This window comes from Arvicanthis niloticus, chromosome 20, assembly GCF_011762505.2.
Source record: "Arvicanthis niloticus isolate mArvNil1 chromosome 20, mArvNil1.pat.X, whole genome shotgun sequence".
Taxonomy (NCBI): domain Eukaryota; kingdom Metazoa; phylum Chordata; class Mammalia; order Rodentia; family Muridae; genus Arvicanthis; species Arvicanthis niloticus.
In genome coordinates this window covers 45,836,840-45,862,285 of record NC_047677.1, presented here as the reverse complement: position 1 = coordinate 45,862,285, position 25,446 = coordinate 45,836,840, and the positions used below count along the sequence as shown (strand labels likewise).

Genomic DNA, 25,446 nt, shown 5'->3' with positions numbered 1-25,446 from the left:
GACCAGGCTGGCCCTGAACTCGTAAAGATCCGCCCGCGTCTGTCTCCCGAGTGCTGAGGATTTAAGGCGTGCACCACCACGCCCAGCGTCTATTCCTTAAAGCCATCCTGTGGATAATAGGAGTCCTGTTTTTAAGAGGACAAAACTGAGACTCTGCAGTTACGTGCCATGTGGCAAATCTGATCCTACAGACTCCAAAACCAAGGAGGGTGTGGAAAGAGGGAAAGGCTGGGAAGAGAAGGTGGTGGCGCACGCCTTAAATCCCGCTGGAGCGGCAGAGGCAGGGGGATCTCAGAGTTCAAGGCCATCCTGGTCTACAGATCGAGTTCCAGGATGGCTAGAGCTACACAGAGAGACCCTGTCTCAAAACAAACAAACAGAAGACTGGCTTATAAAGTTGGCGCCCCAAAGTTGTTCAGAGTGACAGGAGAAACGAAAAGTTGAGAGGTCTAGAGGGAAGACAAGACAGAGGTGGGATGAATAAACTAGTCTCACTGGGGCTGGAAATGCAGGCCAGTTGGTAGACTGCTTGCCTAACCGGGCTTAGTAGGTAAAGTACCCGAGTTTAGGTCTCCAGGACCCATGTAAATGCCAGGCGGATATGCGCTTGTGACCTCAGCAACCAGGAAAGCAGAGACCATGGGGAAGAATCCACGGAGCTGGCTAGCCATCCAGTCTAGCCCAAACAGCCCTCTCCAAGTTCAGTGAGCCACAAGGGGAGTGTATATTTTATATTAAACATCCCATAATTAACAACTAAGAAGCAGGAAAATATTTACAAGGCTTCTTCAGTTCTAAGATGCATCCGCCCTCCCACCCGCCCTCTTCCTGCTCAGTGAGGCAAAAACAGAGCAAATGCAAACAACCCGCAGCTCTCAAGAAAACTGAGCAAGTGATAGTAACCGGTCTGAACCCTTCACGTGCAGCAGAACTGTGGGTGCGCACTCTGGGGAAAGCTCTCCCATCCAAGGCTAGATAAATAAAAATGACTTTTAAATTTGTTATTTATTTTGTGTATATGTGTGTGTGCCTGGGTTTGTGTGGACACACGGGAGCCCACACAAGCCAGAAGAATGTGTCAGATCCCCTAGAACTGGAGTTACCTGACATATGGGGATTAGGAACAGAACCTGGGCCCTCCACAAAAGTAGTAAGTACTTTTTGTTTTGTTTTTTGTTTTTTTGAGACAGGGTTTCTCTGTGTAGCCCTGGCTGTCCTGGAACTCACTCTGTAGCCCAGGCTGGCCTTGAACTCAGAAATCTGCCTGCCTCTGCCTCCCAAGTGCTGGGATTAAAGGTGTACACCACCACCGCCCAGAGTACTTTTAACACCTGAGCCATTTCTCTATCCTTAAGAATGATATTTTTCATGATTAAGGAAAATGATTTAAAAAAAAAAAAAAGTCTCTTGGACCAAGGAGGTGGCTCAGAAGGTAAAGGTACCTGCTGCCAAGTCTGAAAACCAGAGTTCAACCTGGGACCCATACAGCACAAAAAAAGAAACTCCACTCATAACACACACACACACACACACACACACACACACACACACACACACACACAGGTTATAGCTCAGAGATAGCTCACTTGCCCAGCATGTTAGAAGCACACATTAAAGCATCAAAAGCAGCTAGCCTCCACAGACTGAAATCATAGATGCTTTTTAACCTTTTTTTTTTTTGGGGGGGGGTACTTTTTATCTTTTTTTTTTTTTAAGTTTTGTAACGTTTTGGCATGGTCTATGTGTTCTGCAACTATGTTATATTAAGGCAGGCCAGTGTCAACTTAAAAATCCAGTGTCCAGTCCGACCTTCGGCTCAGCACCACGTCTGACCCACATTTGGCACTGTGCACTGTGTGGGGCAGTCTGTCAGCCTTCTCTGTGTCTGTGAGGATGAGTGAGCTGGTGGAGAGCCCAAGTTATTTCTCATATATCAGCAGGGGCCTTCAGGGGGCTTCTCCCCAGAGGTTTGGGGGTCGTGTGAGCAGGCTAGTTAGACACTCCTGTCCCTTCTTCCTCCCTTCTTTTGCGGCTTCACCTCCTTCCTTCCCTTCCTCTCCCTCCTTCTTGGGCATGGCTTGCTGTTCAGGCTTCCCTTTGGCCACTCTCCCTTGGGAAGCATATAGCGACACCCTTTTAATTGACTATGTCTTTCTGTTCCTCTCTTTCTCCCTTAATCTTCATAATTTATGTCATTAAAAATATCTCTATAAAAAAATCTCCAACTCTGCTTTAGATTTGTTAGGCCTGAAAGCCTCTGCTGTATCCAAGTCATGAATCCTACAGTTTGTTTGTTTGTTTTGTTTTTCAAGACAGGGTTTCTCTGTGTAGCCCTGGCTGTCCTGGAACTCACTCTGTAGACCAGGCTGGCCTCGAACTCAGAAATCTGCCTGCCTCTGCCTCCCAAGTGCTGGGATTAAAGGCATGAGCCACCACCGCCCGCCGGCCTAGCCCTAAATTCTTAACGGCATCCTCTGTTCTCTTCCAGCCTGTCATCTATGGATGCCACCACTCTGACCTTCACTGTTCTCTGTAAAGCTGGTGTCCTTAGGGGAACGGAAACCTTACCTCTTCAGTGTGGTCTCACCTGTCTGCCTCACAGCTTCAAGTAATGGGAAATTGTGCTGACCTCAGTACTCTCACTAGGTGAGGTTCTGAAAAGGGGCTTTGGAGATTTCCAAGGCCATGATAGATGGATTCAGGCTCTGTATATTCTCATTTTGTGAGAGGTTAAAGCCCTAGCTACTCCATTATCTGTCTCTTTAAACATGGGCACTGGCTGGGCAGTGTCTTCTGACACAGGAAGACATGTCTCCAAGGAGGCTTGCAGACCAAAGTAACAACCCGAGTATCTGTGACCATCAGCGACTGGGCTAGCAGTTGGCAATGGATGACCCGCCGAGTCTGGTCTAGGAAGGGCTCCCTAACCTGCATCAGCATTACACAGGTACAGGATGCAGCCTGATCCATCCATCCATCCATCTCTATTCTTATCTCTTCCCTTTGGAGACATGGCTCAGTGGTTAATGACTGCTCTTCCAAAGGTTGATTTCCCAAGACATGGTGGCTCACAACCATCTGTAATGGGATCTGATGCTCCCTCTTCTGGTGTGTATGAAGACAGCTTTGATGGACTCAGATATATAGAATAAATAAATAAATCTTAAAAGAAAAGAAAAGAAAAAAAAAGCTTTGGCCAAAAGTCATATAGAGGAAGTCTTCTGGAAGGATCTCTTCCTTTGCTATTTACCTGTGGGACGAGAAGAAGCTACTGCCTACGTCCACATGGGTAGCTTCGTTATGACTCATGCTTCTGTCTGAATGAACATCTGGGCCTTGGGCTTTATCAGTGGCTAGCTTAGGCTCCAAGTCCATGGTTCTGCAGTCAGTTCTCTGCCAGGGATTCTAGGGGAAAACCTTACCTTTTCAAAAGGACAGATTTAAAAGCTGGGATTGTCTTGTGTTCTGTGTATGTCTCTATGCATCCGGGTGCTGTCTACACTGCTGTGTCTCTATACTTCCGGGTGCTGTCTGCACATCCTTATGGTGTTTTATAGCTCCCTTGCAAGCAAACAGGCTCAGAACTAAGAGCTAACATAAAGTTAAACTGTTAAATGAATCTGAATGATATTTAGCTCACAGCAGAACCGGAATTAAGTTTTATTTATTTTATTTATTTTCAAGTGTACGAGTGTTTTGCCTGCATGGATGTATAAGGACCACATGTATGCCCAGTGCTCACGGAGGTTAGGGTTGGCCATCAGATTCCCTGGAACTGGAGTTACAGTTTTAAGCCATTGTGTGGGTGCTGGAAACTGTAAGACCCCAAAAGGGGACTCTCACCCAAGTCCGGACCTGCACGAACCCAAGGACACACGAGAAACCTTCTTGATGCAATTGCAGAGGAGGTTTAATGACGAGGGCCCTCGGGACAGAATATATCTCACGCAAGAGATAGAGATTCCGACCCCAAGCCCAGGAAACTTGGGATATTTATGGGTAGGGGTTGGGGAGAGCGGGAAAGTTTGGCGCGGTTACATATGATTGGATATATCAAACATCCGTTCCCAAGCCTGGTTTCCATCTAGCCCCCATCCCAATTATCCTAATTTACATCTGTATCTTGCTCCTGGGAGAATTCCTTTCAACTGACTTCCGTTTACCCAGGTGTTTTATTGCCTCTATCTTGGGTCTTTTGTGCCTTTGAAATGTTTATTCAAGCCCTTGGAATGCACCCCAGGGGCAGCTAACACTTGAGTGTAAATTGAAACTCTGAACCTAAGAAACTCACGTTGAGACCTAAAATTTCATTTTTACAATTTATTCTTACATTTCCTCCTTTTCTCTCATGGTCAAATTCCAATCTTGGAATTATGAATCATCATCTGGGTGTAAAGAGTGATATTGTTGTCTAAGCATCGAATTATATCTTTGTCATTGAATCTTTAACTATCTTTTTCTCACCCCCTGGATGGTCTCTAGTATGTACTTAGGTAAAGTAGCTGTCTCTCTCTCTCTCTCTCTCTCTATATATATATATATATATATATATATATATATACATATACATATATATATACATATACATATATACACACTAATGGGCCTGTTGGCTTTTTTTTCATCTCGAGGATGTACATATGTAGCTTAAGTCCCACTCTTTAAGGCTGTGTCTGGGACACAGTTTAGATTCAAATGTCTCTTATCTCTGACAATTGGGCAATCTCTATCCCTGTGTCTCCAGGATGGGCATATCTCAGGAGTCAAGGCCTGCTGGTCCTTGGCCTTGTAGAACGGCAGGTGATCTTGAGCCTGAGGAGGTTGTTCAGGTGTCTAGCTGTTCTCTCCAGTTGGCATCAAACGCAGGTGTCGGCCCGAGTTATGTTCAACAGCATCAGGAATAGTTTCTTAGTGGCCTGAAAAATCATCTCTCACACAAGAGGGACATTCTGGGTTTGGAATAGGGACAAGGAAAGGGACACTCTAGCCAGCGCCAGTTCTCAGGGGTAATTTAGTTTTTTAGGGTTCTGTTTATTCTCTCTACCTGTCCTAAGCTCTGGAGACAGTATAAACAGTGGAGCTTCTAATTAGTCTCTAATATTTCTGACAATTTCTGACTTATCTTACAAACAAAGGCAAGGCTATTATCTGATCTAATTATCTCAGATGTTTGAAAACCTCGGGACAACTTCTATTCTAGGCTGTTCCCTTCTAACTTTTTTTTTTTTTTTTTTATTTACTCTAAGTCTCATAAGCCTTTACTTGTTGGCATATCTTACACTGTCTTATCATTTCTCTGGCCCAAAACCTGAGGTCTATTATATGTTTTTAAATCTCTTGGCTGCTTGGTTGCACTCATATCTTAAGAGTCCATCTGTGTATTTAGCCTGGTAAATCCTTTGCTTTCTGGGGAGTATAGTTCTCCCTTCTTGTGTGCACCATTTTCTCTTTTTCTCTAGATAGTATCTGGCAGGATGGCTAGCAATCTGAGTTCTTTCTCTTATTCTGTGCTTTAAGTGAGGCCATCTCTTAGGCCCACAACTGGAACAGGCTCTCATATCAAGACAATTGATTTGTCCAGTTATTGCCTCAGGCCACTGAGTCTCCTCCCTTTTTGGTGTCCTGGGCAACGGATACTCACAGTTCCTGGCTTCATCAGGGTTTCCTTTCTTGGTATATAGTCCTGCAGACATGGGCTGTGGCAAAAGCATACCTGTTGTCCATGCAGATGTTGGCTTTCTTGTCAGCCCCAAGTTCCAAGTCCCAAGTTCTCTGTACCGATGATCTCAGGGGTGGGGAGTCAGTCCAGATGGCATGTGTCCACCACAGTAGCGCTGGCTTGTCTCTGACCAGCATGGAGAAAACTGCTCCCGTCTGTAAAGCAGGTTACCTTGGCTCCTGGCTGAAGTCAGTCTTTTATCCGTTGAATTCTTGTCAGCTAGTTGCAGCCCAGGAAGTGTTGTATCTGTATGTCCATCCTAGGGAGTATTCCCTCAACCAGACAGGGGATAGGAGCAGGCTAGGATGACCATAAATGAATGGGATACCCAGCCCATCTCTTAGTCCACCATTTTCAGGTAGTCTATGAATACGTTTTGACCCATTGGCCTGGAGGAAGCCCCTGTGTCTATCAAAAGTTGGGTGGCTCCAAGCTGCCCCGTCTATCTCAATAGCCGTCTTCACACAGAGCTGTTATCTTCGCCACTTGGGGTGTTTTTCGAGGCCTGGGATTTTCTGGCCCTGGCTTCTATTTGTTAGGGCCCTCTTGGACCCTGAAGCTGGCTCCTTTACTTGCAATGCGCACACTGGTCTTTTTTCAGAGTTTTATCTCTCTTTGATTGAAGTCCCTCTTTTCTGCTTTCTGTAAATTCTTTTTCTGTCACCTTTGTTTTTCTTCACCTCTCTCTAGACTTTCTATCTTCTCCATTCTTTTTCTCTAGACTTTCACAGCAACTTATCTCTATTCTTTTTCTCTACTCTTTTCTTCTAGACTTACACTAAACCTTTTCTACTCCTTTCTTTTAGACTAAATCTTCTCACACTTGCTATTATCATCAATAATTTTAATCCTGTCTATGATTTCATCTATCTTATCTTTCTTTTCCTTTCTCCCTGATACTTCTTAAATCTTTCAATGACTTATCTTGTAGTCTCTCTAGCCTCTGAAGCCTTGTCTACACTGACAGAATGTCTCTATGAGCTAGTCTAGAAAGGCTGTGGGTAACTTATCTGACCCTTGCTTAACCTCATGTGTCTTGATTAAAATTAGTGGGATCTCATGTAGCTCTCTCAAGATCTGTCAATGGAATCTGGCGTGGGCCTTTGGGTGTCCCTTACCTTCTATAACCCGCTGTTGACCACAGCCTGATCAATTGATGGGGTCCCCATCCTGAAGGAGCATTCTTTTTCCAGTGTCTTCTTTTGTTCTTCACTCCTGAAGACCAGAACCTACAAGGGTCTTGAAGAAAGGCTCTTATCTTATTCATTGCTTTGATCACCTGTAAAAGCAGTAGTCTTTTAGAACTCTGTGTAGACTGATGTATTTGTGAGGCTGCATGACTGTTGTTCCCCTCACACTAGAGACCACAACCTAGTTCAGTCTGTAAACAGTACCTTGTCTACAGGTGTAATGTGAGCTCACCTCTGAAGCTCTTAAGAAAGAAATCAAATCAGAATGAATAACTTTATCTACAGCATTTCACAGTAAAGACTATTAAGATGTTGAAGGCTCACATAGTATTAATGATTTGATACTTATTTAAATTTAACTTTTGACAAAATAGAAACTTTAGTCATAGTTCTATAAAAATCTTTTAAAGAGTTATTTCTAATTAGAATATTGTTTTAGAAGTGATACACAACAAGAACAGGAAAGTAAACATTTTATATCTAATATAAGAGCACAAGTCCTCACCACTTCTTCTTGTCTGAACTCTCACCTTTGAACCAAATCTTGATGAAAGTCTCATATACATAATGAAATTATCTCAGACAGCAATGGCTAGAAAGTCTATCAAAATAGAAGCTTATATATATATATTCTGACTCAGGACAGCCTGTAACTTTTTAGCTGTAACTAAAGGAAAAAAGTGTTCTTTTATTTATTAAACTAGGAAAACCCACTATCAACTCTCTTATCATAGAAGCCAAAAAAAAAACTGCTGGCCCCCTTCTAAGAGCCGCTTTTGAAAACAGTCTGTTCTCTTCAAGGTTCTTTCTGTTGGTGTCCTTCTCCTGGCCACAGAGCAGGGCGAATTATGTTTTTCTTGTGTAAATTGAGACTGTCTCACAAGTAAGTTTTAAACTAAATTAAGTAAGCAGTTTTAGTAGTTCATCACACCAAATCAGGCACCTGACACACTCTGTCTCTTCCTCCAGAGGAACAGAGCTTTCTCTTGGCCACAAGCTGTGGAACAGGACCAGCCTGTCTCATTGCTTCTGCTTTTAAAACTCAGGATGTTAACACAGTATCAGTCCAGAAAAAAGAAAAGGAACGTCAATTGTCAGTCAGAGTCCAAGAACATGTGAAACAAATAACACAGAACGAAGTTTATCAAGAAAAGACAAGGAAAAACAACACGATAGACTGCCCCTATCACTATATCAGTGGCACAGAATTGTCAACAATCGCAGCAGTGTCTGGAAACCGCATGGCCTGTTGGGAAACGTAGTTCTCAGGCCGGCTGCCATCTGGATATAATTGTCAAAGCTGCAAAGCCTGTTGGGAAACGTAGTTCTCAGGATGTCGAGCGCACTCACTAAAGCCCTTATCTCTCGCTAGGCGCCCGCCTGCATGTGTTCGCCACCCGCCTCTCGCCTCCCGCTCGTACTTAATTCATCACGGGCGGGAGGCTGGGAACTCATCTCCCGCCTTTTAAACTGCGGTGGGCGGGAGACCTGCATGTACTCTGGCTTCCAGTACCAGGGCGGCTCGAGCGCTGGCGAAGAGGGGACCACCGAGGGGGCCAGGGCAGCCAGTGGTTGTGGAGCCTGGCTCAGGTACTCTGCCACACAGTAGCGGCAGGGAGGGGTTCCAGAAAGACTGTACACAAATTATAAACACACAGAACTAACACAGTCAGACACACTTGCCCGAGTTTGGTCTCATAGAACCAGCCAAACGCGACCTCTGACGGGAAGGATTCCACATCTTCCCCCTAGCAGGAGCACTCATCTCCTGTTCCAAAACAGGGCAGTCAGACCTCCCTGACTCCCTAACCCAGATGGGAAAGGATACCGCCTTTCCCCAAGGGCAGCCAGACCACTCTGACTCCCTAACCACCCGTGAAGCGTCCTTCCCGGGCTGCAGCCTGTGGGTTTCAACACGTCTGTCCATCCACAGTCATTGGGCCCTCACGGTCCACAATGACAGCTGCACTCAGTCTCCGATGGGGAAGATTCCCCTCACCAAAGAAACCGATATCAAAACACAGAAACAAAGACAGCAGAAGAAACCAAAACAAAGAGACAAGGACAGCGGCGCCGCACTCTCACACACACCACTCACACAAACCTACCTCCAAGGGGTCGTCGTGTGTCTAGGGTGGTCGCGAGTTTCCCGGTCAGGGAACCAAAATGTAAGACCCCAAAAGGGGACCCTCATCCAAGTCCGGACCTGCACGAACCCAAGGACACACGAGAAACCTTCTTGATGCAATTGCAGAGGAGGTTTAATGACGAGGGCCCTCGGGACGGAATATATCTCACGCAAGAGATAGAGATTCCGACCCCAAGCCCAGGAAACTTGGGATATTTATGGGTAGGGGTTGGGGAGAGCGGGAAAGTTTGGCGCGGTTACATATGATTGGATATATCAAACATCCGTTCCCAAGCCTGGTTTCCATCTAGCCCCCATCCCAATTATCCTAATTTACATCTGTATCTTGCTCCTGGGAGAATTCCTTTCAACTGACTTCCGTTTACCCAGGTGTTTTATTGCCTCTATCTTGGGTCTTTTGTGCCTTTGAAATGTTTATTCAAGCCCTTAGAATGCACCCCAGGGGCAGCTAACACTTGAGTGTAAATTGAAACTCTGAACCTAAGAAACTCACGTTGAGACCTAAAATTTCATTTTTACAATTTATTCTTACAAAACCAAACCCTGGTCCTCCTCTGGAGCAGCCAGTGTTTGTAACTCCTGAGCCACCTTTCCAGCCTGTGTAACTGTCATTTTAAGGGGTGAAAACAAGAGTCAGCTCCTGCAGTCTTAGTGTGTCAGCTGAGGGTACAGGTAATAGCAGATGTCAGGAGGGGAAATTTAATTGTGTCTGCACTGGGGAGAGCATAGAGTGGCCTGTCAGCCTGGAGTCTTTGCTCTGGTTCATCTGACCGCACCTCACCATCACCAAGGTTTTTAGGTTGTAGCATCAGGGCTGAGGCCAGTATTTTGTTTCAGGTCCCATGTAGAAATCAGTTAAAGGTTCTGAGATAGGGGCTGGGAAAATGACTTGGGTATAAAGAGAGCTTGAAAGCTGTTCGCCCAAAGAGTTTGAGTGCCAGTCCCCAGAACTTATATCATTCTGCTCTCAACTATCTGCAAGTCCAGTTCCACGGGATTCGGTGCCTCTGGCCTCTGACGACACATGCACTCATGTGCACAAATATGTGCATGGAGAAACGTACACATAATTAAAAAGCGTAAACTGGGCATATATATGTACATATACATACATATTTTTTTAAATGTTCTACAGACCGAGAAATATAGCATCCAATGCTAACTGCCACTCCCTATCTGTGAGAGAAATCTGCAGTCAGTTAACCAGCTCCATAAACCTGTTTGGCTGGTCCAAGGTTAGGTGTGAGAATGCTGACGGTACAATAGAATTGTCGGAGCAGTTTCTAAGAGTACAGTGCTTACTAACGCTTACCACAGAATCAGCAGTCAATAGACACAAACGAGTAAGCCAGGTGTAAATGTGAATGATTTGAGTCAATGAGTCCGGACGCCTAAAAACAAAATAATAATAATAATAATAATAATAATAATAATAATAATAATAATAATAATAGTTATTATTATTATTATTTTGAGACTCCTACGACTGAGAAGGCGCAGTAGCGCGACACGGACGCCAGAGGGCGCAAGAGCACAAGCTTTTCAGTTACCGCGAGACTTGCCCCGCGCCCCGCAACCTCGCCCGATCTGTTTTGGAACCTGGGGCGCGAAGAGCTTTTCCTTTGTGTTCCAGGCCTGGCCCGCGGCGCGAGAATCGCTTCCGGGTCGCGCTGCCGGAAGCAGGAAGTTGTTGGCCCATCCTCCTCGCCCGGCGGCTGGTGTCCCCGAGGCGGGAGGAGCCCGAGAGGGCGCGGGCCCGCATGTGAGTGACTGGGGCCCGAGGCCGGGAGGGGGGGAGGCCGGCCGCCTTCCGCGGCCGTCGCTGCCTCGCGCCGCCCTCCTCGCCGCGGCCGCCACCTTCCCCCTCCGCTCCCGTCCCTCTGCGAGCCTCCGCGTTCTGCTGACTGACAACACCCCCGGCCGCTCCCCCGGGCTAGACTCCCTCCTGACATCTTTCGGAGGCTCGGCGGGGAGGGAAGCGGGGTCCGCCTCTGCTCGAACTTGGTTCGCAGACGTGGCGGCCGCGTCCGAAAGCCCTGACCCCGCTCGCCAACCTGTCACGGATGCTTTGGCATCACGAGAGTCCATCCCCGAATGACCCCCTTCTTAGGCGTCTTAGCCCAACTGTTAGGGAGGAAATGTATTTATTTTTTTAACCTGGACTTAATGTGATGAACTTGGTGTCTCAGATCTCAGAATAACGTGGCTTGACGTACTGACCCGAGTAAAAGAACTGCTTGCAATCTCCCGTCAGTACTAGAAATAACACCTGCCTGGTGTTTCCTCGCATTTTAAGACTTAAGCCTTGCAGGCCACATGTCGTGAGTATGCTATGTCAGAAACATACAGGGACACATTTGCCTTTTCACAATGCCAGGCTTAGTGGAAGAACAGATTCACAAACCGTGGGTTTCGTTGGCTGCAGTTTTGCCAAGAATTTGAGATTTCCCTCGACAGCTGGCCATCACCGAAAATAGAATATATTGGTCCAATCTTCGTTGGTGATAGTAACTCTCACCGGAGACTACACAGCCCACAGTAATGCTATGTCTGTGTAGCCTATTGGATAGCTGCACAAGGGGGGTAAAGAGGCCACAGGAGTTCAAAGAGGCCTTCCATGAAACAGAAGACAGTGTTACAGATGTAAAGAGAAAGACATGTCTTCAAGATAGGGTATGAAGTCTTTAAGAGCTGAGGGAGGCCCCGAGCTAGACCTCACCATTGAGGTGAGCTTCGGGAATGAAGTGAAGGACCATCCAGAAGGACAAGTGGGTGGCCACATCAGCGGTGGCAGAGAGAGGAGGATCTTGCCCGGCTTGAGCTCCAGAGATTAGTAGGCGTTCTCTGCTGTCAGCCCTTAAATGAGCACACTCATGGTCACATGGTCAGTGGGGGCTGTTGTCACCATAGTTTTAGAAGTCTTCAGTGGGGTCCAAGTGATGTTCGATCTTTGCCGCATTCTAGAGTATATGATATGTTGTTTTATCTAGTGTATTTGATAATGAATTGGTATGAATTCAGTTCCCTTATGTGTTTATAGAGTCCTCATTTATTTTAATAAGTTATGGTTGGTTGTTTTTGTTTAGTTTGTTTTTCCTCCCTGGCTAGCCTGGAACTCAGTGTGTAGACCAGGCTGGCCTCAGGCCTGCCTCTGCCTCCCAAGTGCTGGGATCAAAGGCGTGTGTCACCACATCTGGAGGCTTTAATAGGCCGATGGGTGGAAAACTCTGTTTATTAACTTTTAGGAGTAAGTGGTTGTCGATCCGTGCTGTGTGAGAGCCGCTAACAGATAGTGGTGCCCTGTGCACAGTGAGGTGTGGTGTGGTCTTCCTGCTTCTGGATTTCCACTTAAAATAGAGCCAAATGCTGCTTTTCTAAAATGGAGTCACCTAGGGTAAGGTACAGCCTGAAAACTGCTATTTCACACAATATGTAGTAACACATAACAAGGCACACACAGCTTACAACCCCACACATTTTTACGATTTGAAAGCCCCTGCATAGGCTTGGTATTGAATGTTCTTTAGTCATCGAGCACTTGGTAATAGAGACGACTACTTACTTCAGATGAACATTCCGGGAATGGAGATGTGGCTCAATGGTGTGCACATGGGACTCTTCAGGTCCCAGTACTGAAGGGAAACAACGCAGATTAAAACTTGAGTCAGGCATGCTGCTGACCGCCTTTAATCCCAGCGCTTGGGAAGTAGACATGAAACAGTATCTTAAAACCAAACCACCACCACCCCCAGACCCCAAGACCCCCAAGTATACATATACATGTATAGCATACATATACACAGGTGGGCATGTTTGTGTGGCAGAGTTCACCTTTGCTGCCTTGCAGTTTGGGATGAATGTTCGCACACCCCAACTTTTATACCAGAAAGAGCCACCAAACTCAGGTCCTCTGAAATAGCAGTAACCGCTCTTAGTCACTGAGCCATCTCTGCAACCTGCATTTCTTCATTCTTCTTTTGTCTGCGTTGAAACCTCCTTCTCTGCTTTGGATCATTTTTCTGTGACCCAGTTTGAGTGTCTGTCCTCCCTGTCTACTCTCTGACACACAGAACAGGGGAATGGTGCTAGCTTCCAGGCCTGCTCCTCACTAAAGTGTCACCAGGCTGATGTATATCAGAATGGAAGGGCACTGAGCAAACCAAGAGACACAGTTTGGAAACAGTGTCAGCAGGTCCTTTCTGTGCATTTGTTCCTTCATCGGGTTCTTGGATTTTTCGTGCTATTGTTGTCTCTATTTTTTTTTTGTTTGTTTGTTTGTTTGTTTTTGAGACAGGGTTTCTCTGTATAGTCCTGGCTGTCCTGGAACTCACTCTGTAGACCAGGCTGGCCTCGAACTCAGAAATCCCCCTGCCTCTGCCTCCCAAGTGCTGGGATTAAAGGCGTGCGCCACCACGGCCCAGTTGTCTCTATTTAAAAAAAAAAAAAAAAAAAACTTTTTCAAAGTTATTATGTGCATTGGAGCTGGAGTTACAGACAGTTGTGAGTCACCATGTGGGTGCTAGGAATTGAACCAGGATCCTCTGGAAGAGCAGACAGTGCTCTTAACCACTGAGCCATCTCTCCAGCCCAGGTTATAGTTGTTGTTAATTCCTATGAGTGTTTGTGATTCTGAGTGAGTGTATGCACCACATATGTGTAGGAAGCCAGAAGAAGGGCCAGGTCCCCTGGAACGTGGGGGTGGGGTCTTAGGCAGTTGTGAATTGTGTAGGCACTGAGAACCGAACCCAGGGCCTCTGAGGTATTAGTAAGTGCTCTTAATCACTGAGCTGTCCCTGCAGTCTGGTTTTCTCCATCAGGCTGCTTTAAAGAACAGTGTGGTTTGGGAGGAGATGGAGGAGGAAGTACAGATCGATGGGCGCTGTGAGGTTCAGAGGGCAGAGTCTATCTAGAGTGAAAGCTCAGAGAGCTCGCTTATTGTTGGAGCACTGGAAGACAGGCTTTTCAGGGAGATGGCTGTGAACTAGCATGGTAATGGGGAAGGTGAGGCTGGGTTAGTGGAAAAACAAGACAGACCAAGGAGTCGGCGGCCAGACCAGATAGGCTGTGGTAGGTAGCTTAGACTTCACCTTGTAGCAGTTCTCAGTAAGTATTTAATTTCCTTGGCTATTAGAACACATTTTACATGTAGCGTTGTATAATCCTCTGTTGGAGTAGCTATACTTAGCCCCTCCACAGGGTCTCCTGTAGTCCAGGCTAACCTCAGCCTGGCTATGTAGCTGATCTCCTGATCCTCCTGACTTTAATTCCTGAGTGCTGAAATTCCAGGTGTGTTTCCCACAGCTGGTTTATCATCCCTACTTTTGTTTGTTTTTTTGTTTTGTTTTGTTTTGTTTTTGTTTTTCGAGACAGGGTTTCTCTGTGTAGCCCTGGCTGTCCTGGAACTCACTCTGTAGACCAGGCTGGCCTTGAACTCAGAAATCCGCCTGCCTCTGCCTCCCAAGTGCTGGGATTAAAGGCATGCGCCACCACCGCCCTGCCTCATCCCTACTTTTATAAGTGAAAAATTCTAAGATGTAAGGAGCATATCAATAAATAGAAGAAACTAGTTGAGTCTAAGTTTTTCCAGCTCCAGCTCCTGTGTCCTTAGCAACCACGCTAAACCGGGCCCCAGGCGGAAGGAGGGCATCTTGAGAGGTGTGTAAACCTGACCCGCTGTTGTTTAGAAAACCCACTGTGAATAAGAAAAAGATTAGACTGAAGACAGTGGCTGGAAATACAGAGATGAATGTTATCTCTGTGACAGTCCACAGTAGACATTTTTAAAATTGTTTACTCCTTTTTTTTTTTTTTTTTTAATAATAATTTCTATCTTATGGCCCTGATTGGTCTGAAGTTCACTGTGTAGACAAAGCTGGCCTCAGACTTGCAGAGATCTTCCTGCCTCTGCTGCTTAGTGTTGGGGTTCCAGACATCACACCTGTGTCAAAAGCATTCAGTGGTGATTTCATGGGCAGGAATGAGGCAGAAAGGAAAGTTTTCATTTAAATTCAGAGCACTAGTGTCTTCATTAAAGAAGAAAGACAGACAGAGAGGGAGGGTTTGAGGGATGGCTTAGCAGGTGAAAGAATTCACTGTCAAGTCTGAAGACCTAAGTTTGATTCCTGGGAACAACATCTAGAAGGCAGAGCCGACCTCCACATGCATGCGTGCACACAGAAGAAAGTAAACATTTGAAGAGGATGTGAGGGAAGCCGAGCTGACAGGAAGACAAGTTGAGTTACACACACCTTCCACAGCAGGGAATCAGGTCAGCCCAGTGGGTAAATAAGAGGTTGGGCCTTGAGCTCTGTAAAGAATTGTGGGCTGAAGATTTGGGGATCGTTCACAGCTGTAGTGGAAGCTATGGAGGGAATGAGAAGGTGAAGGACAACTGGTGAATGTTGATCTCTGGCGTGAGAGCAAGACAGGATGCCAGGCTGAGAGGTCTGATGGAGAGAATGGTGCTGACGGCAGGTACTGCCAGAGGTCAGATAGAGCGGTCACTGAAAGACGCCCTTTGGACTTGGCACCAGGAAAGCCCTTGGTGACTAGTGAGAGCCAAATGGGCCAAGTGAGAGCCCAGGCATATGATTCAGCAGGTTAGTGAAGGAGCTGGAGGCCCAGGAAGACAGGCCACCCTCTCCAGATTTAGCTCTGAAGGGAGGGGACAGAGAGATCCAGCATTACGGCTCTGAAGGAACCTATGGTTTAAAGGTAGAAACAGGGCAAGGCAAGGCTCGGAGAGAGAGAGGTAAGTTTAAAGATGTGCAGACTTCTGCAAGGCGAGAAAGCAAAATAAGTCACACTAGGAGCGTTCTGTGTGGAGTAGGGCAGAGCCAGCGGCCAAGGCTATTGGAGATCTTCGAACTGTGTGAAGGTGTGTTCCTGTGTAGAGAGACATGATCACATGCTGAGTATTAGGTAACAGTAGACATTAGTAATTTTGTGGAAATGGCAATGAAGCATGCCCATTGTTACATGGGAAATTCTTACAGGATGCTGAAATATTTTAGAGGTAATTTAATATGAGTCTGATAGAAACAGAGCCAAGTGTGGTACATACACTTTGATCCCAGCACTCAGGAGGCAGAGGCAGGTTGATCTTTGTATGTTAGAGTCCACTACGGTCTACAGAGCTAATTCCAGGACAGCCAGGGCTACACAGAGAAACTCTGTTTTGAAAAACCAGAAAGGGGTGGGGGATAGAGGGGGGAGCAGATGTGGGCCAGTGTTGACAACAGACAAGTCTAAGTGAATGTTGTCTACATGGTCATTGTTCCTTCTGTTTTCCAAAAGTTTGAAATCTTTCAAAATAAAAGGTTTGGGGGAAGATAGAGAATGGAGGTGCATCTGTGGGTGGCTCTGCTGTGTGGTAGATCTCTGTAGTTTATGGTTTATGTTTTATAACTAAAACCTTATTACTTTTATTGTGTGTGGGGGGCACCGAACACCTGCTGTGGAGCGTATGTGGAGTCAGGACAGCCGCAGGGGTTGGCCCTCTTTCCACCTGTGGGTCCTCGGGATCAAACTCAGGTTGTCTGGGTTGGCAGCAGCGCCTGTACCCACTGAGCCGTCATAGCAGCCTCCTAAAACTTTGTAATTTTTGACATTGTCTTGTGTTTCCCTGCCCCTACAATTGCCACATCGTGGTGTGGTTCTGTGCTTAACTAGTTCCTGTGAGTCGTGTAAGTGGTGCCATGTCGTTTTTGTTTTCTGTGTGATGTTTTCACTAAGCCTTTTCTTTTCAAAGACTAAGTGATTTTCCACTGTATTTACATCCACTTTTTCCTCACCAGTATTTTTAACTCTGCTAATCTGTGAGTGGACTCCTGTCTGGGCTTTGGTGAGCTTGTGGTGCACGGATCTCCTTAGAAGTCACATCTTGCTTCCTTTGACACGCACATGTAGGATTGCTTCTGTTGTTCATTCCCAACATTTTCTGCTTTTGTGCTTACCTATAGTGAAATCTAGGGGCTGGAGAGATGGCTCAGCGGTTAAGAGCACCGACTGCTCTGTCAGAGGTCCTGAGTTCAATTCCCAGCAACCACATGGTGGCTCACAGCCATCTGTAATGGGATCTGATGCCCTCTTTTGGTGTGTCTGAAGACAGCTACAGTGTACTCATATACAGAAAATAAATAAATCTTTAAAAAAAAATAGTGAAAATCTAGTGTTGTAAATTTTAAGTACTTACAGTTCTGAATTATTACTGCTTTGAATCACACAAATCATCTTATTATTTTACCAGTTATTTTCCCTTAAGTATGTTTGGTTTTCCTTGGTAGTTTTTGTTTGTATTTGTTTTTTGATATATTTTTAAAGATTTTATTTATTTATTACATGTATGTATGTGAGTACACTGTAGCTGTCTTCAGACACACCAAAAGAGGGCATCAGATCCCATTACAGATGGCTGTGAGCCACCATGTGGTTGCTGGGAATTGAACTCAGGACCTCTGGAAGAGCAGTCAGTGCTCTTAACCGCTGAGCCATGTCTCCAGCCTGGTTTTGTTTTTTTTTGAGACAAGGTCTCTCTATGTAGTTCTGGCTTTCCTGGAACTCAATATGTAGACTTGGCTGGCTTCAAATGCACAGATCTTACTGTCTCTGACTCCCAAGTGCTAGGATTAAAGTCATACACTACTATACGTGGCTCTTTGAAGTTTTTAATTGCAATCTAGTGGATGTATTGTCTTGAGTCGTGAGAACCTTGGGATGACACTGAATGGAATGTATTTATGGAGTGTGCACACCATCCCCCACTGGGGAACTACCCAGGGGGAACAACTCTCTGGATAGTGCTCTCATTGTTAGCAGCTGGGATGTGTGCACTAGCTGAATGGATCAGTATTGTGTCTTAAAGCTGCTGGACCACCACAGCTGTTCATGTCACTGTTCAGGACATGTCCTGTCACTGGAGGGGCTGTTGCAAAAGTGACAATTACATTTATTCTCTTAGCCTCTTTTCTGCTTTCAACCAATGTTTGGCTTTTATATAAAATTTATTTTATATAGAGGTGTGTGTGTGTGTGTGTGTGTGTGTGTGTGTGTGTGCGTGTACACCATATGTATGCCATGCCCACAGAAGTCAGAACAGGGTATTAGATTCCCTGAAATTGGAGTTATAGGTGGTTGTGAGCTGGGATGTGGATGCTGGGAACCAAACCCAGATCCTTGGCAAGAGCCCCAAGTGTTCTTAATTGTTGACCTCTCTTTTGTCCATTTTGGGAGGGGGGTGTGGGTTTTTTTTTGGGGGGGGGTTGGTTTGGTTTTTTATTTTGTTTTGTTTTTTGTTTTGTTTTGTTTTCAAGATAGGGTTTTTTTGTGTAGCCCTGGCTGACCTGGAACTCACTCTGTAGACCAGGCTGGCCTCGAACTCAGAAATCCGCCTGCCTCTGCCTCCCAAGTGCTGGGATTAAAGGTGTGTGCCACCATTGCCTGGGCTGTCCATTTTTTTGAATCAGGATCTTACATAGCCCAAGATAGCCCTGAACTCAATATATAGCTGAGAATGGCCTGGAACTCCTGATGTTCTTGCCTACCATGTCTGGAATTCCAGGATAGTCCCACTATGCTCAGCTCTTCCACAGCTTTTTTCTAACAAGTTCTGTCTCAGCAGCTCCACAAGCCATGTTCCTATGCTGTTTCCATGGGGACTGCGGCCCAAGTGGAGGTGTGGGGGACGGCTCAGCAGAGCTGCCTTGATTCTGTTCCTGAAGTCCCCCTCCACTGCAGACCAGACACTGTAAACCAGATCCGCTCTTTTTCTCTGAGCAAGACCATTCTTACGTGGTGGACTGTTTGGGCCCTATGTGGCATTGCCTCTGTACCAGCTAGATGCTAATAGGACTCCTGATTCTGACAATAAACACAAATAAACAACCCCTGCCCCAGACTTTCAGATATCACCAAAGCGATCATAATCACCTTAGGTTGAGAGCTGCTGTCCTGAAGCAGCCGCATTTAAAGGGGTGTGCCTTTGTTACGTCTGTTCATTTTGCAGGGCTGGGGCTTGAACCCCTGACCCGAGTGTGCCTTTGATCAGCAGGGAAGAGGTGTGCAAGTGTCAGCGTTTTGTCAAGCTCCACTCCCATACCTGTAGGGACTCAGTACAGTATTCTCCCTACCCATGGCTCTAGTACCTGCAGTCAGAAAGTGCTCATGGGACAGTTGCAGAAATGAGCAGTGCCTGTGTTCTGACTTGTGTGCCCTTCTGAATAGCATCCTGAACTCACACTGATCTATGCGGGGCAGTCATCCCTTGTTCAATATTCCCATGTGCGTGTCTGCCACCTTGTTAGTAATTTTGCAGTGTCTTGTCCCCAGGGTAACCCTTCCTAGTGCTGTTAAGTAAGACGCCTATATCCCTCACCTCATGTGATTTGTGTATACATTTAGCACCTCACAGAATCCAAAGAAGGGTAAGTACAGGACATCTGAGAGTGAGACTAGACTCGTATGACTTACTATTAGGGTGTATGGTCTCTGCTCTATTTCATCATTTGTAAATTAAACTTATTCATAAGTGTGTACGAGGGAACCTGGTGTGTCTAACTGCTCAGCGTAATGCGGTTTCAGGCTTACACCGAGGGTCTTGAGGGAGGACAACTGTCCGCGAAGGGTGGGACAGGCCGTGGTTCCTAACTCCCCTGGTGACCCTACCTCTGCCCTTGCAGGGTTAAACCACTGTTAAGGAATCAGGCTCAGTCTTCTGAACTTCCCTCCGAGGCAAAGCTCTCTTCTGCCGGGCTGGACCCTCTTTCTGGAGGTAAATGGATTGTCTGTCGTCAGCCTCAGCTGCCGCTTCACCCGTCCTTCTCATGCTCGCTGCCTGCTGTGGCCTCCTGTTTCATGTTGGGAAATGGGAAGATTTGTCCTTGTCATTGTCATCTAATTAACATTGCATCCAATTCCTAAGATTCTCCCTGTATGATCATTATTAAAGTGTCCAGTCTAAACAGGAAAATGCTGTCTCTGGCCAAAGGGATCATATGGTATTATCATCTCAATCTCCTTTGCGTGTGCTGGGGATTGAGCCCAGAGCCTTGTTCTTGCCACCACTGCTCCAACCCCCAAGCCCTCCCCGTGGGTTTCCCACGCAGCCACTGAACTGCTGTGCCGTGGCTGTCTTCCCAACAGCTCTCAGTCCTTCTGTCCCAGGGATGCGCTGTAAGTGTAGCAGTGGGAGCGCATGCTTACAGAGCTTCACAGAGATCACCTGACCTACTGCTCAAGGAAATTCTCCTTCTGGGGGAGGGAGTATGATTATATGTATTCCAGGCTTGCCTTGAACTTGCTTTGTAGCCAGAATGACCTTGAATTTGTGATCCTCCTCCTGCACCAAGTACCATTTCTTGCAGTGCTAGAATGGAACCCAGGGCGCTGTGCACACTGAGCAGTCAGTCACTCTACCAACTGGGCTCCGTCCTTAGCTCCCAGCCCCTCCTTGTGCTGGGATCACAAGATTTGTGCCTCCAGTACCTGGCTTGGAAACACTACATCCGGATTTGTTTGGTTTACCCTTTGAGTGGCTCTGAGTGCTCTCTAGTCCCTTCTGATTGCACATCAAGAACGGCTTCATGGACAGAGTGAGGTCCACATGCAGCTGACTGCTCCACATGGCTCTTCCCTTCACCCAGAAATTAAGACATCGACCTGGGTGACTTCAAATGACTGTTCTTTTCTGCACATGCTAACAAGTAGTTTACAGCTGGGAACACATGCAGTAAGAGAATCTCTATTGGAGGGCCAGGCATGGTGCATGCCTTTAAAATACCTTTATTTTAAAAGATTTCACTTTAGTGTATATAGGTGTTTTGCCCGTGTGGGTGTCTGCATTATATGCATGCAGTGTTCTCAGAGGTCAGTGACGGCATCAGGTCCCCTGGATCTTGAATTACTGGTGGTGCGAGCAACCATAGGGTGCTCTGAATAAAACCCTGGTCCTCTTGAGGGGAAGTCAGTGCTTTTTTTACCCACCAAACCATCACTCCAGCCCTTGTACAAGCCTGTGATCCCACACAGAGGCAGGAGGCTCCCTATGAGCTTCAGGCCTGCACAAGCCAACCTAGATGTTCCATGAGTGGAGGATGAACTCCTGGCCCTCCTGCTTCCACTGTGTGGATATGTGTCACCATGCCCAACCTCGGGCCTCATGGATGCTACGCAGGCAGTCTGCCAATTGTGCTGCATCTCCAGGCTGTAGATTTCTAAACGAATACTCTTGTGATTTGTTGTGTCAATCCTCAGCCAGCCATTATCATTCTCCTTGTCACCAAGTATATGCAAATCTTTATTATATGCCCCAGACATTGACCTCTGGTAAGGATATATACATCATATATATAGATGATATATATATATAGATATATAGATATGTATATAGAATTCAGACACCAGTGACTGGGCAATAGGAGACAGAACATAGTATAGTATAATAAATGCCACAGCAAGGGTAAGTTCAAATCCATAAATATATGTTAGCCTTTATTAAGATATAATTTGCTGATGGATGGTAGTAGCACACACCTTTAAACCCAGCACTCCAGAGGTAGAGGCAGGGGATCTCTGAGTCTGAGGCCAGCCTGGTCTATAGAATGAGTTCCAGGACAGCCAGGGCTGCACAGAGAAACCGTATCTCTAAAAACTAAAAAATGGGAAAAAATTATATATATAATTTTATTTCACCCACTTGAGAATCACAGTTTATGCTCACAGCCTGTCACCAACTTAGAATGAGAACATCTTGTCACTCTAGTGAGGCCCTGCCTATTGCCAGTTGTCTGTTCTCTCCATCCTCCCCCTGAGGCAGCATTAGCATTAGTCGGCTTTGTGTCTGCAGACTCCTGCTCTTGGCTGCTCTCTGTCACTGTCTCCCTCTCATCACAGTGTTTTCAAGGATGCACCACACAGCCTGTGTTAGGACTTCATACTCTTGTTGTCTGTAATACCCATAAATGCACCTGTCACATTCTGTCCCTGCATTCGTTAGTTGAGACCTTTGGATTGTTTCAATGTTGCTGCTAATGTTTGTGCTCAAGTATCTGTGTGGACATACGTTTGGAGTTCTTTTGGGTACATACCTGTGAGTAGAGTTGTTGTATGATATATGTAAACTCAATTTTTTTGAGGTTTATTTATTTTATGAATATGAGTACATTGTGGCTCTCTTCAGACACACCAGAAGAGGGCATCAGATCCCATAACAAATGATCATGAGCCACCATGTGGTTACTGGGAGTTGAACTCAGGTCCTCTGGAAGGGCAGTCAGTGCTCTTAACCACTGTGCCATCTCTCCAGCCCTCAGTGTTTAATTTTTTAAACTGACAACTGTTTTTCATGTACTGGTTTACATCCCCACTACTAGTAGTGTACTCATCTTTTTATTTTAAGTTCTTATTTCACATACTTCATTCCCCAAATGACTCTAACTTTAAAACTCACTGGAGTGATTTCTTACTCTTTCTTCCTTGGCATTCTATGTACCAGGATTAAAAGTCCCCCAAAGGCAGCTGGCGTGGTGGTGCAAGTCTTTATTCCCGGTCCTCAAGAGGCAGATACAGGTGAATCTAAGCTTGAGGCCAGCCTGGTCTAAAAAGTAAGTTTAAGGACAGCCAGGGCTACATAGAGAAACTCTGTCTCACAAACCAACAACAGCAGCAAAAGCTCTCAGGAGGCTGAGGTAGGAGGATCAGTGGTAGAGTGCTTGCCTAGCATACACGAGGCCCTGGGTTCGATTCCCAGCATTACATAAAACACACACACAAACACAAACACACACACACACACACACACACACACACACACACACACTGTATTTCTTCAATCTGATAGCCAATGTAAGAGAATGAGGCTGTATCCTTTGTATCACACAAAAATAAATTTAAAGTGGCCCAGAAAGCTAATTTATAAGCTAAAAGTATAAAACTCTTAGAAGAAAACATAAGGAAAGGTCTTTGTGGGGCTGGAGCAGTGGCTCAGTGGTTAAGAGCACTGGCCTTTTCTGTTCCAGAGGTCCTGGGTCCCTTTGTTGGCACCTACACAGTGGCTCAACAACCATCTGTAACTCGAGTCCTAGGGGATCTGATGCCATCCTCTAGCCTCTGAGGGCACCAGGCACACGGACATACTTTGCAGGCAAAACACCTATATACATAAAATAACTTTCAAAGGTTTAAAAACTCTGATGCTGAAGGCGGACTGGCTTCCTAAGTGTAAGGCCAGAAGCACAAGCAGAACGGGAGACACGGCTTGTGCAGAGTTTAAAGCTGTGTTGCAAATACGCTGCCAAGAGAAGGAAGTGGGGCTGGGAGGGAAGGAGGAAGAGAAGGAGGGGGGCTCTTACAGAGGACACAAGTTCAGTTCCCAGCACCCAGGTTATGCAGTCTAAACTCATGGTATCTGCACCTGCACTCGTGTGCACCTACCTGCACTCACACACATGTCACTTTAAAAAAAGAAAAGGTACGAAAAGGAAGTCACAGAGGGCCTGATACGGTGGTGCACACCCAAGGGTTAGGAATTCAAGGACAGCCTTTGCTAGACATCAAGTTTGAGGCCAGCCTGGGTTACACAACACCTTTTTCTTTAAAAATAAATAAATAATTAAAGAAGAGGAAGAAGAAGACAGTGAGCTGGAGCCAAGCCTAGTACTGGCAATAGGAAGATGTCTGGAGGGAATGTTTGCAGTGTCTGATAAGGGCCTGCTGTCCAGGACAGAGCGCATTGAGAATTCCTACGGACTAATAGGGAGACAGCCCTTCCTGCAGAAGGGTGAGCTAAAGGCCCTGTCAGCACAGGGGAAGGTGCTCAGCATCACCAGCCTTCAGAGACAGACAGATCAAACCGCAGTGAGCCAGCCCTTTACAGCAGTGGCTGCTTTTAAGTCAGATGTGGTAAGGAATAGAGCTCCGTGAACTCACCACAGACCTGCCTGCTGTGGAGCATGAAGATAGCAGCTCACAAGAGTGGGCAGGTTGAAGCAACCCTGTCAGAACTCTAGGCCATTCTGATGCTCAGGCTGTGCTCAGACCAGTGGACCAAGTGTTCAGGAAGAAAGAAGACAGAACAGAAGGTGCCCATGGGAGGCAGGAGGCATGCTGCAGGGAGAGGAGCTGCACTCTGTCACCCTGAGTGGTGACATGTCAGGCCACTGCTTCTTTGTGGAGCTGCTTGGCTACCGATCTAGCCCGCAGGTGAAGCATATCCGTACCGAGGACTCGGCATGTACCATGTCGGTGCTTTTGAAGGTTAGAGACGGAAGTAGACAAATAAAGGGACCCTCTGCACTTTTGGAGGTTGGGAGGTCTTAAGCACTGGTCCTCCTATATTAAAAAAAAAAAAAAAAGGAAGACATTTAATTTTAAAAAGTTGGGCTGGAGAGATGGCTCAGCTGTTAAGAGTACTGACTGCTCTTCCAGAGGTCCTGAGTTCAATTCCCAGCAACCACACGGTGGCTCACAACCATCTGTAATGGGATCCAATGCCCTCTTCTGGTGCGTCTAAAGACAGCTACAGCATACTCATATAAATAAAATAGATCTTTTTAAAAACTAAATTAAAAAAAAAATTTTTTTTTGAGTCTGGGTTGCTCTGTTGCCCAGCCTGGCCTTGAATTCACACAGATCCACCTGCCGTTGCCTCCTGAGTGCTGGGATTGAATGCATGCATACCACACACAGCCTAGCTAAATGACATGGCTCATGCATAAACTGGACACACAGTTCTATAACTATAATATAAACCATAACACCCTGAACAACATAGCAAAATACGAACTCAAAACAGAAAATAATCGTTTAAAAAGTGCTGCATATACAATAGTTTGACATTGTTTTTAGATGTTCATTGTATTTGGTCGAAGTATTTGGTGTGGTTTGGAAGGAAAAACAAAAAAATGTGTTCTCTCAGAGGGTCAAGAAACACTTTTAAAGAGGTAGCCCTGGGCAGGAAGAACTTGAGAGGAACTGTCCTTTCCCTTTTGTTCCTTCTCAGGGATTTTATTTTGGAAGACATGGATCTTGCCGCCAACGAGATCAGCATCTATGACAAACTGTCAGAGACTGTTGATTTGGTGAGACAGACAGGCCATCAGTGTGGAATGTCCGAGAAGGCAATCGAAAAATTTATCAGACAGCTACTGGAAAAGAATGAACCTCAAAGGGGACCACCCCAGTACCCTCTCCTTATAGCCATGTATAAGGTAACGTGTCACTTGGAGAGCCCGTCTCAGCCGCCTCGCCGTTCCTCCCAGTTACTGCCGACCGTCTCAGTGCTGAGCTGGGTTTTTCCAGTATGAACTGGCCTTTGTTCTTGCTGTCCCGTGTTACTAGGAAATGTGACTGTGCTGTTGGCTGGCAGTAGATGAAAGCCGTGTGTTTGCATGGTG

At 46.0% G+C, this 25,446-nt stretch overlaps 1 protein-coding gene across 9 annotated transcripts in view; it reads left to right on the top strand.

Moving 5' to 3' along the window:
• The first annotated feature begins 10,670 nt into the window (after positions 1–10,670).
• C20H6orf89 (chromosome 20 C6orf89 homolog) overlaps positions 10,671–25,446 on the top strand; it is a 33,354-nt gene continuing 18,578 nt past the window's right edge. Inside the window, exons 1-4 of one of the 9 annotated variants that reach the window (XM_076917117.1) lie at positions 10,671–10,820; positions 19,735–19,826; positions 22,548–22,656; positions 25,053–25,260. In XM_076917117.1, coding sequence (XP_076773232.1) covers positions 10,819–10,820; positions 19,735–19,826; positions 22,548–22,656; positions 25,053–25,260 — 411 coding nt within the window. In that variant the 5' untranslated portion in view covers positions 10,671–10,818. Of the gene's footprint in view, positions 10,821–13,975; positions 14,162–14,320; positions 14,345–15,306; positions 15,327–15,663; positions 15,810–15,916; positions 15,936–19,734; positions 19,827–22,547; positions 22,657–25,052; positions 25,261–25,446 lie in introns of those variants that run through there. The other 8 variants (XM_076917124.1, XM_034524664.2, XM_076917120.1 and 5 more) reach the window with 8 other exon arrangements.